We start from the raw sequence: 13889 nt of genomic DNA on the forward strand, positions 1-13889 counted from the left end.
ACTTGGCAGTGCTCAGGGGTTACTCCTGGCTCTGTGCTAAACAAATTGATTCTGGCAGGCTCAGGGGACCAAATGGGATGCTGAGGATCAAACCTGGGTCAGTCCCAGGTTGGTTGCAAGCAAAGCAAACACCCTAAAAAAAAAAAAAAAAAAAGCAAACACCCTACCCACTGTGATATCTATCACTCTAGCCCGTATTCTTGCTATTTTGGTTCAGCACCTGGCAGGGTACTCAGAGGCTACTCCTGGCTCCATGCTCAGGAATGATCCCTGGCTCTGGGCTCAGCTGCATCGAAGGCAAGTGCTGTAACCCAGCAGCCTCTCAGGCTCAGTCTTTAGGGCAAACACTTATGGGGAGCCAAGCAGACACCACCACGTGCGCCTGGGGAAAGCCCTCCCCTAGTCCTGCCTCCAGCTGAGCACTCTGCCTTTGTGGGGACTTAGGGAGCAGAGTGGCTGATCGGAGCCTTCCCTTACCTTGTACTTGTGCAGCCTCTCCGGAGGACCTGGGCTCCCCCAACAGCCAGCAGCTCACATCCTCCTGCATCGGAAGAAAATGGCCTGGGAAGCCGAGAAGGCCAGGGGGCTCCATGCTCCCTCCTCTCCCTCCAGGAAGAGGCTACCTGGGGCTACCCTCAACAGTGCTCAGTGCTCACTGACAGGTGGTGTCCAGGACCAACCGGCAGATGAAGATGAAGCTTAGGGGTTTGTCCTTCCTCTGCCACCCCACACCACCTCGTTTTCTCTGTTGGTTGGTCCCTTAGTCCCTTGGATTATTCTTATGTCTTTGACTCTGAGCTCAGGACTCACTCCTGGAAGGATTGGGGTACCTTATAGGATGGTGGGATCAAACTTGGGCAAAACAAATAAGGCAAACTTCCTCCCTGCTGTGCTATTGCTCTGGCCCCTTCCTTGGAATATGCAACCCCTGAAATATCATTCTGGAGCAGTTTTTATTCTTTTTGGTTTTTGGGTCACACCCAAAAAGTGCTCAGGGGTTTCTCCTGGCTCTGTGTTCAGAACTCACTTCTGGCAGGCTCAGAGGACCCTATGGGATGCCAGGGATCAAACCCTGGTTGACTACGTGCAAGTAAGGCAAATGTCCTCCCCTCTGTGCTATTGCTCTGGCCATAAACTGACCAGTTTCTTACACTTGTTCAATTCATGACCCCTTTAGCCTGAGAAATTTTTATTGATCCCAGGCATAGAAGAATATGCAATTGGTGTACAAAGCAAATAGCTACTGATACAAATAAATTTATTTATTGGTTTTGGGGCCACACCCTCCGGTGCTCTGAGTTCAGAGGTCACTCCTGGAGGTGCTCAGGAGACCATATGGGATGCTGAGCATTAAACCTGGGTCAGCTGCATGTAAGGCAAGTATTTTACATTCTGTACTCTAGCCAGACCAAGAAATTAAGTTAATTTATTTTTGGTTTGGGGACCACACCCAGAGGTGTTCAGGGGTCACTCCTGGCAATGCTTGGGGGAATCATGTGGGTGGGGTGCTGGGAACTAAATCAGGGTCAGTCACAGCAAGGCAAATGCCCTGTCTACTGGACTATCTCTCCAGTCACCCTCTTCTGCCTTCCAATTCATTCTCCTGATTCTAAAAAAAAAATAAAAAAAATTCTAGAGAAAGTACAGTTTTGGGATCTGGGGAGCTTTGCAGGGAACCTCACGAAGTTTCATCTGTTCCTGGGTCTCCTGAGTCCTTACAGGGGGGAGTCCCCACTCTGGGGGAGAGGGGTCTGGGCAAAGCCCCACGTAACATCTCAGTCCTCCTTCTGGAGTAGATGATGCTCCCCATACTAGCTCCTAGTCCCCCAGAATCTCATAGCCGCCTGCAGGCCTGACTTTGTTTGGGGTGCATCTCCTCAGAGAACTTTCGAGGGACTTCAGAACTGGGGATCCCATCCTCGCTCCATGGGGCAGGGACCTCCGCACAGGCCTCTCCTTGCTGAAGGACCCCACTTAGCCCACCCTTGCTTAGCTGCAGGGGAAGCACCTACAGACACAGTCCATGGCCACCATTGGCCCTGGAGAGCAGTGCAGGCTCTCTGTGGGGTCACCATGCAGGCTGGGTGCCCAGTGGTGCGGTGGCCCCAGGCAGAGGCTTGGAGGTGGCCTAGCAACTCACCTGCTTAACGGCAAATCCATTTCTCCTAGAGTGAAGCTGCTCAGAGTTCCCATGGTTGGTCAAACACCCCAACTATGCGATGTCATAGGCACCTCTTAGCAACTGACAGGCCTCGCCCACACTCAAGGCCCCGCCCACATACCTCCAGGCCCCACCCACAATGCTGCCACAGCCCCACCCACACATGCCTGCACAGCCCCTCCTCATCTCCCACCCCATCCCTTCTGGCCCCGCCCACCATCCCTCATCCCTGGCCCTGCCACTGTCCCCGTGTCCCTCCCATCATAGCCCCGCCCATCACCCCATACTTTCTCAGCCCCCACCCACTGTTGTGTGTGATCTGGCATTCTGCTCCCACCCTAGGGTGGTACCTGATTCTACTCCCACCTGATTCTGGGGGATAAAAACAAGGGTCTGTGGAAGGCGAGGGGCTTTTGGCTGGAACTGATGCTGAGGCTTTGGACTTCAGTCTTGTCCACCGAATAAAGCTAATATTTCCACAAGCCTGACTGTCTGCGAGCTTCATCCCTCCATCAGTCAACCTCTTCAGGGGCTGACTTGCAACACCCACAACATCCCCAGTCCCGCCCACTGCTCCCTTGCCTTCCCATCCTCACCCAATGCCCATGCACACCTCATGGTCCTGCCCACCTACCTCTTTTGTGTGTGCCCCATTAAACCCCCAAAGTTCCAGTTCTTTCTTTCTTTTTTTTTTTTTTTTGTTTTTTTGTTTTTTTGGTTTTTGGGCCACACCCGGCAGTGCTCAGGGGTTACTCCTGGCTGTCTGCTCAGAAATAACTCCTGGCAGGCACGGGGGACCATATGGGACACCGGGATTCGAACCAACCACCTTTGGTCCTGGATCGGCTGCTTGCAAGGCAAACACCGCTGTGCTATCTCTCCGGGCCCTCCAGTTCTTTCTGATCCCACCTTCTATCTATCCTACAGCCTTCCCTGGCTCTCAGCAAAGGCCTTTGAGCTCGCCTTCAGGGCTGGAACCGAGCCTCTGCCCATGCACCACCTAAGGCTGACTGGCCTATTAATTATTTTGTTATAGGTGTTTTTGTTTTTGTTTTTGTTTTTTTGGGTCACATCCAGTGGCTCTCAGGGGTTATTCTTGACTCTTCTTTCTTTTTTATTTTGCTTTTGTATTTTTGTTTTTTGTTTTGGTTTTTCGGCCACACCCGTTTGATGCTCAGGGGTTACTCCTGGCTAAGCGCTCAGAAATTGCCCCTGGCTTGGGGGGACCATATGGGACGCCGGGGGATCGAACCGCGGTCCTTCCTTGGCTAGTGCTTGCAAGGCAGATACCTTACCTCTAGCGCCACCTCGCCGGCCCCACTTTTGTATTTTTGTGTTTCTTTTGTTTTGTTTTTGGGCCACACCCAGCAATGCTCAGGGCTTATGCCTGATGGTGTTCATAGGAATGAACCCGGTCAGCCATATACAAGACAAAGGCCTTACCCATATTTTTTCTCCCCAAAGCCTTTCTTTTTTTAAACAAACTAGACTAAAATTTTAATTTTAGGTCACACATGACAGGTGCTCAGGGCTTACTCAGGAGTCGCTCCGGGCTTACTCAGGGGTCACTCCTGGTGGTGTTCCTGGTGTGGGGGTCCCCAGAATTAGAATAGAGTGAAGTACATTCACGGTGTGAATGTCCCTTACCTGGACCATCTCTTCAGCTCCTTTTGCCTTTGGTCTTCTATCCAGAGCCCTGAGACGGTTGGTTTTAGCCTGTGCTCGCTCCTTCTCTCCAAGATCATGTCACTTTAGCATGACTATCACCTCTGCTCAGCTGGGAGGGCTTAGGTCCCCTTCTCTGTGACCCTGTGACACCTGACTACAGTGGCCTCCAGTGCAGAGAAGAACAGCCACAAGAACTCTTCCCTGGGTCACTGAGTTTGCAATTGTGCAATTGAACACCGGTAGTGCACAGGGCTTACTCCTAGCTCTGCATTCAGGAATCATTTTTGACAGTGCTCAGAAGAGCATAAGGGATGCTGTAGACTGAACCTGGGGTCATGCAAGGTAAGAACCCTACCTGCTATGCTACCCACTCATCCCTCTCTCTAAGAAGTGCTAGTAGTCCTTTGTACCACTGGGTGGAGTGACCCAATACTTTGCTCCCACACATGCAAATACAAAATTATGTCAATGATAAAAGGAAGCATAATCCATTAAAATAAAACAAAACAGATATTTGGGAGGGGAAGGGAACGGAAACTAGAAGTGCTATGGTTTACTCCTGGGTCTGTGCAGAGCAGCACACAGTGCCAGGGGTCCCCCCACTCAGTGAGCTTCTTCCCCTCTGTTCTCACTCTTGGTCCCAGTTACATCTTTAATTGGGGTTCTTTTTTTTTTTTCTTTTTTTTTTTTTTTGGTTTTTGGGCCACACCCGGCGGTGCTCAGGGGTTACTCCTGGCTGTCTGCTCAGAAATAGCTCCTGGCAGGCATGGGGGACTATATGGAACACGGGGATTCAAACCAACCACCTTAGGTCCTGGATTAGCTGCTTGCAAGGCAAATGCCGCTGTGCTATCTCTCCCGGTCCTTTAATTGGGGTTCTAACAGCCCTGGCAGGCCCGGGGGACTGTATGGGACACCGGGATTCAAACCAACCACCTTTGGTCCTGGATCGGCTGCTTGCAAGGCAAATGCCACTGTGCTATCTCTCCCGGCCCTTTAATTGGGGTTCTAACAGCCAGCTCCTGGGCTGCTCTAGGGAGCCTTTTTCTCTTTAGTACTTGGAAGGCATTTGGAGTACTGCAAGTGCCTTCCTAGGAATACGATGCGTGTTCCAGGCAGAATATGCTGTGCTCATCGGCTCCTGGAATCTTTGTTCCAGTTTCAAGGGTACTATTAATACATATGAATCACTAAAACTTGTTTCCTGGAACTTTCTTCCCGGGGAGGCAAGGGAAGGGCCTTCCTGTGGGAGAAAAATCTACAATCTCTTTCACTTTTAAAGGTTGGAGTCAATCCTGGATACTTAGGAAAGGGCCCTAAAGCTTCCCAAATCCTACAAAAGTATGTGAACAAATTGTCAGCCCCATGGCATTTGAGAAATCCAGCTGTTTACAGTCCTGCCTGACTCAGCCCACTGACCTGGGGCTAGGAGCATTGAGGGAGATGGAACTCATGGGTGGCTTCAGGAGCAGGGTAGGTCGGGCAGCGGGGCAGAAAAGGCGACTCAAGGGAGCAGGGGCATGAGTGTCCAGGTGCCTCACTTTATGGGGGCAGGACTTGGGGGAAGTGGAAGGTAGTGGCCACAGTAGTGAGGCGGGCTGGCACCTTGAATACTATTTGTGTCACCACCGCTCCGGCCCCCTTTATTATTTTCTTTTGGTTTTCCGGTCACACTGGGTGGCCCTCAGGGGTTACTTCCTGTCTCTGCACTCAGAAATTACTCCTGGCAGGCAGGCTCTGGGGACCATGTGGGATCCTGGGGATCAAGCCCACCCTGCTGTTCTATCGCTCTGGGCCCCTATTGCTTTTTGTTTCCTGTTTGGGGGGGGGGGCACACCTGGTGGTGCTCAGGGAGCTGGGTGTGGTGACCATATACAGTGCTGGGGGTTTGACATTTGTACTCAAGCCTCTGCAGTTTTCAATACTTTCTTCATCATTCCAAAAAGAAATTGGGTCTTTGTAAAGCATGTCCCAAGGGTGCCTTTGTCTGTTCTACATCTTCAGATTAACTGTCTAGGGGTTGGAGACCAGAAGAGTGCATCGGGGAAGGCATTTGCCTACTTGGCTGACGGGGTTTGATTCCAGGCACCCCAAATAGTTTCCCAAGCACAGTCAGATATAATCCTGAGCATTGCTGGTGTGACAAAAACAAAACAAACAACCAGTCAAAAATAAAATCAACACAAAAACAAAACCCAAACCAAAAACAAAAAACCATCAACAGCCTTATGTTATGAATAAGTGAGACCTTTCCTGACCTTTTTTTTTTTTTTTTTTTTTTTTTTTTTTTTTTTTTACTTTTTTGTGTTTTGGGCCACAATTGGCGGTACTCAGGGGTTCTACCTGGCTCTGTGCTCAGAAATCACTCCTAACTTGGCGACCATATGGGATGCCGGGCATTGAACCCACATCCATCCCGGGCAGCCATGTGCAAGGCAATACCTTACCGCTGTGCTATCACTTCAGCCCCATGATTAGTTGTTTTTTTTTTTTTTTTTGGAGGGGTGGGCCACACTTGGCAGCACTCAGGGGTTACTCCTGGTAGGAGTTGGAGGCTAAGGATGCCATGCAGGGGTCTCAAACTCGAGGCCCGAAGGCCGTTTGCGGCCCTCCGTACATTTTGTGGCCCTGCCCTAGATGAATCTTTTTTTGTTTTGTTTTGTTTTAGTTGTTTGGGTCACATCCCCCAATGTTCAAAGCTTACTACTGACTTTGCACTCAAAGATCATCCCGACTTTGCCTCCTGCGGCCCAGGTAAATTGAGTTTGAGACCCCTGCCATAGAGGATCAAACCCGTGTCAGTCCTGGGTCGATTTGAGTCTCTTCCGGCCAACACCTATGATCATCAGCCTCTTCTTCCCGTGTCTTCTGTAAATCTCCTAACACAGTTATGAAGAGCCAAGGAGGAATTGGAAATCATCAGCTAAGGAGGGGTCAGTACAGTAGGTAGGATATTTTCCTTGAATGCAGCTGATCCAGGTTCAGTCCCTGGTGTCCCATAAGGTCCCCAAGCATACTGCCAAGAATAAGTGCAGAGCCAGGAGTAAGCCCTGAACACTGCTGGGTGTAGCCCTAAAGCAAAACAAACAAAATGGGGAAACTTGTAATCTAGGGCTGTGTTGCTCAGTGGGCTGCGTGCATGGGGGTCTTCATGATGGAGACGTGCTTTGACCTTTGCAGCTGGCCGTAGTCCTGAGCTGACTCCACCACAAGGACCTGTCTTGCCTGAAGTTAGTAGTTCCAGAACATAGGTAGGTGTGTCCAAAGTCAAAACAAACCAAAAAGGACTGAAGCAATAGCACAGCAGGTAGGGCATTTGCCTTGCACATGGCCAACCCAGATGTGATCCTTGGTATCCATATATATGGTCCTCTGAGCCCACCAGGAGTGATTCCTAAAGCTCAGACCCAGGAGGAACCCGAGTGCTGCCAGGTGTGACTCAAAATTAAAAAAGATGTAAATTGAAGCTAAAATGTTAACTCTGGGACCACACAGTAGTGCTCATGGGTCACTCTTAGTAGTGCTAGGCAAGTGCCTCAGCTCTGAAAAGCACTAAGGCAGCAAAGACCCTGTTTTATTTGGGGTTCACTACCATCCTGTTGGGGACAATTTTTGGTTTTGTTTCTGGACCATAACCCATCAGTGTTCAGGATCATACAGGGTGCTGGAGATCGAACCTGGCTTTGCTGTGTGCTAAGCCTTCCCACTGCACTATGGCTCTGATTCCCAGACACCCCATCATCTGCTGTCCCCAGAGACTCAGCCAACCTTGTCCTCTCTCGTTAATTTTAAAGCAAAATTTTCCCTGTAGTTCTGGGAACTGAACTCTGACCTCATCCAGAGGCTGTCATCTCCAGCTGAGCAACATCAACAGCCCCCAGACTTATTTGGGGGGCCCACCAGGCAGTTGTTTTGGGGGCACAAGCCGGTCCTTGTGCTCTCCCTCACCTTCCAAATCAACGCAGCTGTGCTCAAGGCTTACTCCTGGCTCTGCTCAGGGGACTTGTGTGGGGTACCAGGGATGGAACCCAGGTGGGCTGTGGAAGGTCAGTGCCCTCCCCACCATGCTTCAAAGCATTTTAACAGGGTGGTCAGAGTACCAGGATAATCTCTGCACCTTAGGTATACCCCATTTAAAGTTCCCTTTTTCTCAAATCCAACAGGGTTTTGCGTATTGACCGGTTACCCTTAGTAATGTTAAAATTCACCCGGTCAGGATTTTAAGGTTCAACTATATTCACCATCTATTTGCTAAGGAAGTAATTTCCAGTAAATCCCAGTGCTTAAAAAAAAAAAAAAAAAAAAAAGGGCCCGGAGAGATAGCACAGCGGTGTTTGCCTTGCAAGCAGCCGATCCAGGACCAAAGGTGGTTGGTTTGAATCCCTGTGTCCCATATGGTCCCCTGTGCCTGCCAGGAGCTATTTCTGAGCAGACAGCCAGGAGTAACCCCTGAGCACCGCTGGGGTGTGGCCCAAAACCCCCCCCAAAAAAAAGAAAAAAAAAAAAAAAAGAAAAAACTGCGTACATGCATCATACACTTTCTTCTTTTTTGGGGGCCACACCCATTTGATGCTCAGTTTTCTGGCTAAGCACTCAGAAATTGCCCCTGGCTTGGGGGAACCATATGGAATGCCAGGGCATCGTGGTCCTTCCTTAGCACTTGCAAGGCAGACACCTTACCTCTAGCGCCACCTCTCCAGCCCCCATCATATACTTTCTTTCCGAAAACCTCCTAGGCGACATGGTGCCCACCACCCCACGAGAACCCTGATTCAGGCCTGGTCAGGCCATATCTGTCCCACTACCCCAGAGACAAATGACAGGCCAGAAGCATTTTAATTTAATTCCTTTGTATTGTTGCCCCTTGAAGCAAGACACTGTATTTCCATCAACAATTGTGGAGCTGCTTGCAAACAGCTTTACAACATGCCTGGGGATGTGGCGTTGCGCTCAACAGTCTTTTTCTTTGGGAAACAAGCTCTATGGCTGGGCCAGCGCAATAATAACACTCATTTCTAGAGGCCCGGGACATGCAGTTGAACAACAGGGACAGGTGACAAAGGTCTATGGTTGGTCAGAAGAATCCCTCTAACATGAAGATACAGATCTCCATAGTTCAGTCACAGAAGGTTTGGTCAGTTAAGGAATCTGTTTGGTCGCTCACTGCTTTAGAACACAAAGGAACACTAGATCACATACTTACATCTTATAACGCTCTGGGAAAAGAAGCCAACACAAAACTCACTAGGTTTGCTCTAGCTGCTAAGCTAAGAGGTCACAGTATCACACTTAGAAGTCGAAAGAAATCTTATCTCCTCCCTAAGCAGTAGTTTAGGCCATGCCATACAGCTGTTTTTAATCTTAACAAAAATAAAGAAAGTTGTCATGAATGGGGAGGGTACGGAAACTGAGCCAGGGCTGGGGGGGGGGGGCAGGGGACCTATAGGGGCCCCTTAGTCCACCTCCTCCATGCGGGAGGTGTCATCGTCCCCCTCAAGTGGGGGCATCTCCTCGGTGACAGTGGCAGTGCTCTCATCAGCTGCAGGGTCGTCCTCGTCGATACCTGCAGAGAAGCCAGATTCTTTATTCACAGGGTGTCAACTGCCATGGAAGTTGTGCAGGCCAGGCCCCCATCTGAGAACCCGGGCACACACCACCTCCTCCCCCTGGCTCACCAAGCCCCAGCTTGATCATCCTGTAGATCCTGTTAGCATGGGTCTGGGGGTCCTCCAAGCTGAAACCCGAGGAAAGCAGCGCCGTCTCATAGAGTAGGATCACGAGGTCCTTGACCGACTTATCATTCTGGTCAGCTTCAGCCTTCTGCCGCAGGGTTTCGATGATTGAGTGATCAGGGTTCACTTCCAGGTGCTTCTTGGCTGCCATGTAGCCCATGGTCGAGTTGTCCCTCAGTGCCTGCGCCTTCATGATTCTCTCCATGTTGGCCGTCCAGCCGTATGTGCTCGTGACTATGCAGCACGGGGACGTCACCAGCCGGTTGGAGACAACCACCTGTGGGCACAGCAGCAGGTTAATGGGGTGGGGCATGAGGACCGAGCTCCTGCATTACTGTGATGTGAATCCAAGGAAGCCAAGTCCTAGGTCTCCGGCCTAGCACCAAGCTTTACTCAGTCCTCAGGAGCTCTCCAGCACCCCAAATCTCAGTATGAGAAAACCCGTATAAGAGTGCAGTTGAGTTCAAGCAGCACCGGAACCAGGCTAGGAGGAGTCACCTACCTTTTCCACTTTCTTCTCCAAGATGTCCTTCATGATTTTGCAGAGATTTTCAAACTTTGTCTTTTTCTCCTCCTGTTTCTTTTTCTCCTCTTCGTCTTCTGGCAGCTCCAAGCCCTCCTTGGTGACAGACACCAGTGTCTTGCCTTCAAATTCTTTCAGCTGCTGTACGCAGTATTCATCGATGGGCTCAATCATGTAGATCACCTCCAGGCCATGCTTCCGAAGGCGCTCCACAAAAGCCGAGTTGGCCACTTGGTCCTTAGTTTCACCTGGTGTGGGGTCGAGTCACACAGCTGGAGTGTGGCTCCACTCCCTCCAGCTAAGGAGGGGAGGAGGCATGCCTGAGCCCCCCCTCCCCCAGTCACTGCAGGTACCAATGGAGCCCATTACCTGTGATGTAGTAGATGTGTTTCTGGTTTTCCTTCATCCTGGTGCAATAGTCCTTGAGAGAAACCATCTCATCTCCTGAGGCGGATGTGTAGTAGCGAAGCAGCTCAGAAAGCTTCTTCCGGTTCTGAGAATCTTCATGGATCCCAAGCTGGAGGGGGAACAGCAGTATTAAAGACAGTTCTTTTGAGAAAACCACAAGGGGCTGGAACCCCAGGGACAGTAGCTGACTCAACTCTGGTCTCATGCAGGCATTCCAGGTGGGCCCAAAAAGAAAACCATTGTGTGTGTGTGTGTGTGTGTGTGGGGGGGGGCAGGCAGTGCTTGCCAGGCCACACCCAGCAGCTCTATCAAGCAGAGGTTTAAACCTGGGCCAGGCCAGCTTGGTGCAAAGCAAACTCTTCTCTGAACCACCCATTAGAAGGCAATTTCTACTAACCTTAATATTTTTAGAGAACTGTTCATAAAACTTCTTGTAGTTCTCCTTATCCTCTGCCAGTTCAGTGAAGAGCTCTAAGCATTTTTTGACCAGGTTCTTTCTAATAACTTTCAATATTTTGCTTTGTTGCAGCATCTCCCGGGAAATATTTAAAGGGAGATCCTCAGAATCCACGACACCTCTAATGAAATCTGAAAAGAGGAAAGTCAACATCAACTTCAGTTCCGAAGACAAAAATCCCCAACAACCTGAAAGCAAAATGACCAGTAGGGCTGGGAGCCCAGAACTCACTCAGATATTCTGGGATCAGCTCCTCACAGTTATCCATAATAAAGACCCTGCGGACATATAACTTTATGTTGTTCTTTTTCTTTCGGTTTTCGAAAAGGTCAAAGGGCGCACGTCTGGGGACGAAGAGAAGAGCTCGGAATTCCAGCTGTCCTTCAACTGAGAAGTGCTGCAACGGAATGAACCTGAGTTAATGCATACCTGGGGACACAGCTGGGTATGGTGTGTGTGGGGGGGTCCGAGGGTCCCTCACCTTCACTGCCAGGTGGTCCTCCCAGTCGTTGGTCAGGCTCTTGTAGAATTCCCCGTATTCCTCATTAGTGATATCATCTGGGTTCCTGGTCCAAATAGGCTTTGTCTTGTTCAGTTCTTCATGGTCAATGTACTTCTCCTTAATTTTCTTTTTCTTCTTGTCCCCTTCCTTCTTTTCTTCCTCTTCTTCATCAGAACCGACATCTTCTATCTCAGGCTTGTCCTCAGATTCCTTTTCCTCCTCCTCTTTCTCCTCTTCTTTCTCTTCCTTCTCCTCAGCCTCATCATCACTGACTTCCTTATCACGTTCCTTCTCCACCTTCAACAGACAAGATAACATATAAAAAACACATCAGAGCGATCCAGGACAGGTTGGATGTGGTTCGATTTCTGGCATCCCATGCATGCCAAGAGCGATTTCTGAACACAGAGCCAGGAGTAACCAGAGTGCTGCCAGGTTACCCAAAAAATAAAATACAAACAAAAAATAACCCATCACCTGTTTATTCTAGGACTAACATGCCCGAAGTTGTGGATGGGTGTGTGTTCACCTAAACTGAGCTGCCAACAGCTGGCAAAGCTGTATCAAGTCGATGCTCACAGCTCTGCATCAAATATTGATGCATTAGTCAACTGCCCCTGGTGCAACCAGAGTGAGGAGAGGACAGAATTTCACATCAGCCCAGAAGCCACCCCCCCCCCCCCACCGACCTCGAGCTCTTTTCTTCCAGCTCCCTGGAGCGTCAGCACTTACGAATAGAGTAATGGGGTAGCCGATGAACTGGGAGTGTTTCTTGACAATCTCCTTTATCCTGCGCTCCTCCAGGTACTCGGTCTGGTCTTCTTTTAGATGCAGAATCACCTTTGTCCCACGGCCAATTGGCTCACCTGCGCCGGAAGTGAAGGTGGGGGGGTTCTCCATTGAGATGCAAAGCCAACAAAAGGCCTGGGGCTGGGGGGAGCCAGGACCCACCCCCACCCCACCCCATTTCCCGCCCTGGCGCACGCACCTACGTCAGTCCGGACTGTGAAGGAGCCACCGGCGGATGACTCCCAGGCGTACTGCTCGTCGTCATTGTGCTTGGTGATGACCGTCACCTTCTCGGCCACCAAGTAGGCCGAGTAGAAGCCCACGCCGAACTGGCCGATCATGGAGATGTCGGCGCCCGCCTGCAGCGCCTCCATGAAGGCCTTGGTCCCCGACTTGGCGATGGTGCCCAGGTTGTTGATGAGGTCGGCTTTGGTCATGCCGATGCCCGTGTCCACGATGGTGAGCGTGCGGTCCTGCTTGTTGGGGAGCAGGTTGATGTGCAGCTCCTTGCCCGAATCCAGCTTGCTGGGGTCCGTCAGGCTCTCGTAGCGAATCTTATCCAGGGCCTACTCCGGGGGGGGGGGGGGAAGGAAAAAAAAGGGGGGTTAAGTGGCAACAAAGGGGGACGGTGAGGACCCTTCCCTCCATCCACCCTGGCCTACTTTGAGCGCCCCCCACCCCACCCCACCCCAGCCCAGCCCCTCCACGCACGTCGCTCGAGTTGGAGATGAGCTCCCGCAGGAAGATCTCTTTGTTGGAGTAGAAAGTGTTGATGATGAGGGACATGAGCTGCGCGATCTCCGCCTGGAAGGCGAACGTCTCCACCTCCTCCTCCTCCATGTGCTGCTCTTGCATCTGCGTCTCCTCCGGCATCTGCGGGGGGATCAAGATGAGGCCCGGGCCCCTCCAGACAAAGGGATGACCTCACCTTACCGCCCCCGTCCCCCCGCAGCCGCAGGGGACCCTCCTTCTCGTTCATTCCCCTTCTCAACGCCACTAACCCCCGGGGGTCGCGGCCGCCTCGGAAACGACCCCGCCACGCCGCCCCCAAACCCAGCCCCAGCCCCGCACCCAGGCCCCAGGCCCCCCTGAGGCCTACAGTCAGGCGCACCCCGCACCCCATCTTCCCTCCCCCGCAGGCCCGGTAGGCGCCGCTCACCTTGGCGAAAGCACCGTCTGCGATCGTTCGAGCTCACGCGGGACCCGGACGCCGGAGCAACTGGCCGGCCGCCCCCGCGCCGCCCTTATATAGCAGCGGGCCCGCCCAGCGCGCGGAGCCTTTTCCAGAAGCCTCCCGAACCTTCCGGAAGCTCCGCCCCAACCGCCGCCACCGCCGCCGCCGCCGCGCGCTTGCGTCTGCGTCCTGCCGCCCCGCCCAAGCCCGGGAACGAACGGCCTGGAGCCCCGCCTCTTTGGCTTCAGTCGGCTCCCAAGCGCATGCGCGGCTCGCAAAATCTCGCGAGTTCTCGCGTTTTTTTGGCTGTTTCTCCTTTTTTTTTTTTTTCTTCTCCCTCTCCCGCCTCTGCGCGCCGGGGGCGGAGCTGGTGCATCTCTGTGGAAGCTGCGGGCGGGCTCCGGGACTTGGCGTCATTGGCGCGTACCCGGCGAGTTGGGGGTTCGAACCCCGCGCCCCCGGTAGTGTTTACTGT

At 51.8% G+C, this 13889-nt stretch overlaps 1 protein-coding gene across 1 annotated transcript; it reads right to left on the reverse strand.

The window, feature by feature from the left end:
- Positions 1 to 8662: 8662 nt before the first annotated feature.
- Positions 8663 to 13566, reverse strand: HSP90AA1 (heat shock protein 90 alpha family class A member 1). The gene is made up of 11 exons (XM_049769802.1): positions 13400 to 13566; positions 12952 to 13113; positions 12440 to 12806; positions 12184 to 12317; positions 11431 to 11748; positions 11181 to 11346; positions 10890 to 11080; positions 10454 to 10601; positions 10064 to 10332; positions 9505 to 9838; positions 8663 to 9392 (listed from the first exon to the last, which is right to left on the reverse strand). Exons 2-11 carry the CDS (start codon positions 13111 to 13113, stop codon positions 9283 to 9285), a joined length of 2199 nt encoding a protein of 732 aa, XP_049625759.1. The 5' UTR covers positions 13400 to 13566; the 3' UTR covers positions 8663 to 9282.
- Positions 13567 to 13889: the final 323 nt, after the last annotated feature.

The sequence above is a fragment of the Suncus etruscus genome, chromosome 3 (assembly GCF_024139225.1).
Source record: "Suncus etruscus isolate mSunEtr1 chromosome 3, mSunEtr1.pri.cur, whole genome shotgun sequence".
NCBI classification, from domain to species: domain Eukaryota; kingdom Metazoa; phylum Chordata; class Mammalia; order Eulipotyphla; family Soricidae; genus Suncus; species Suncus etruscus.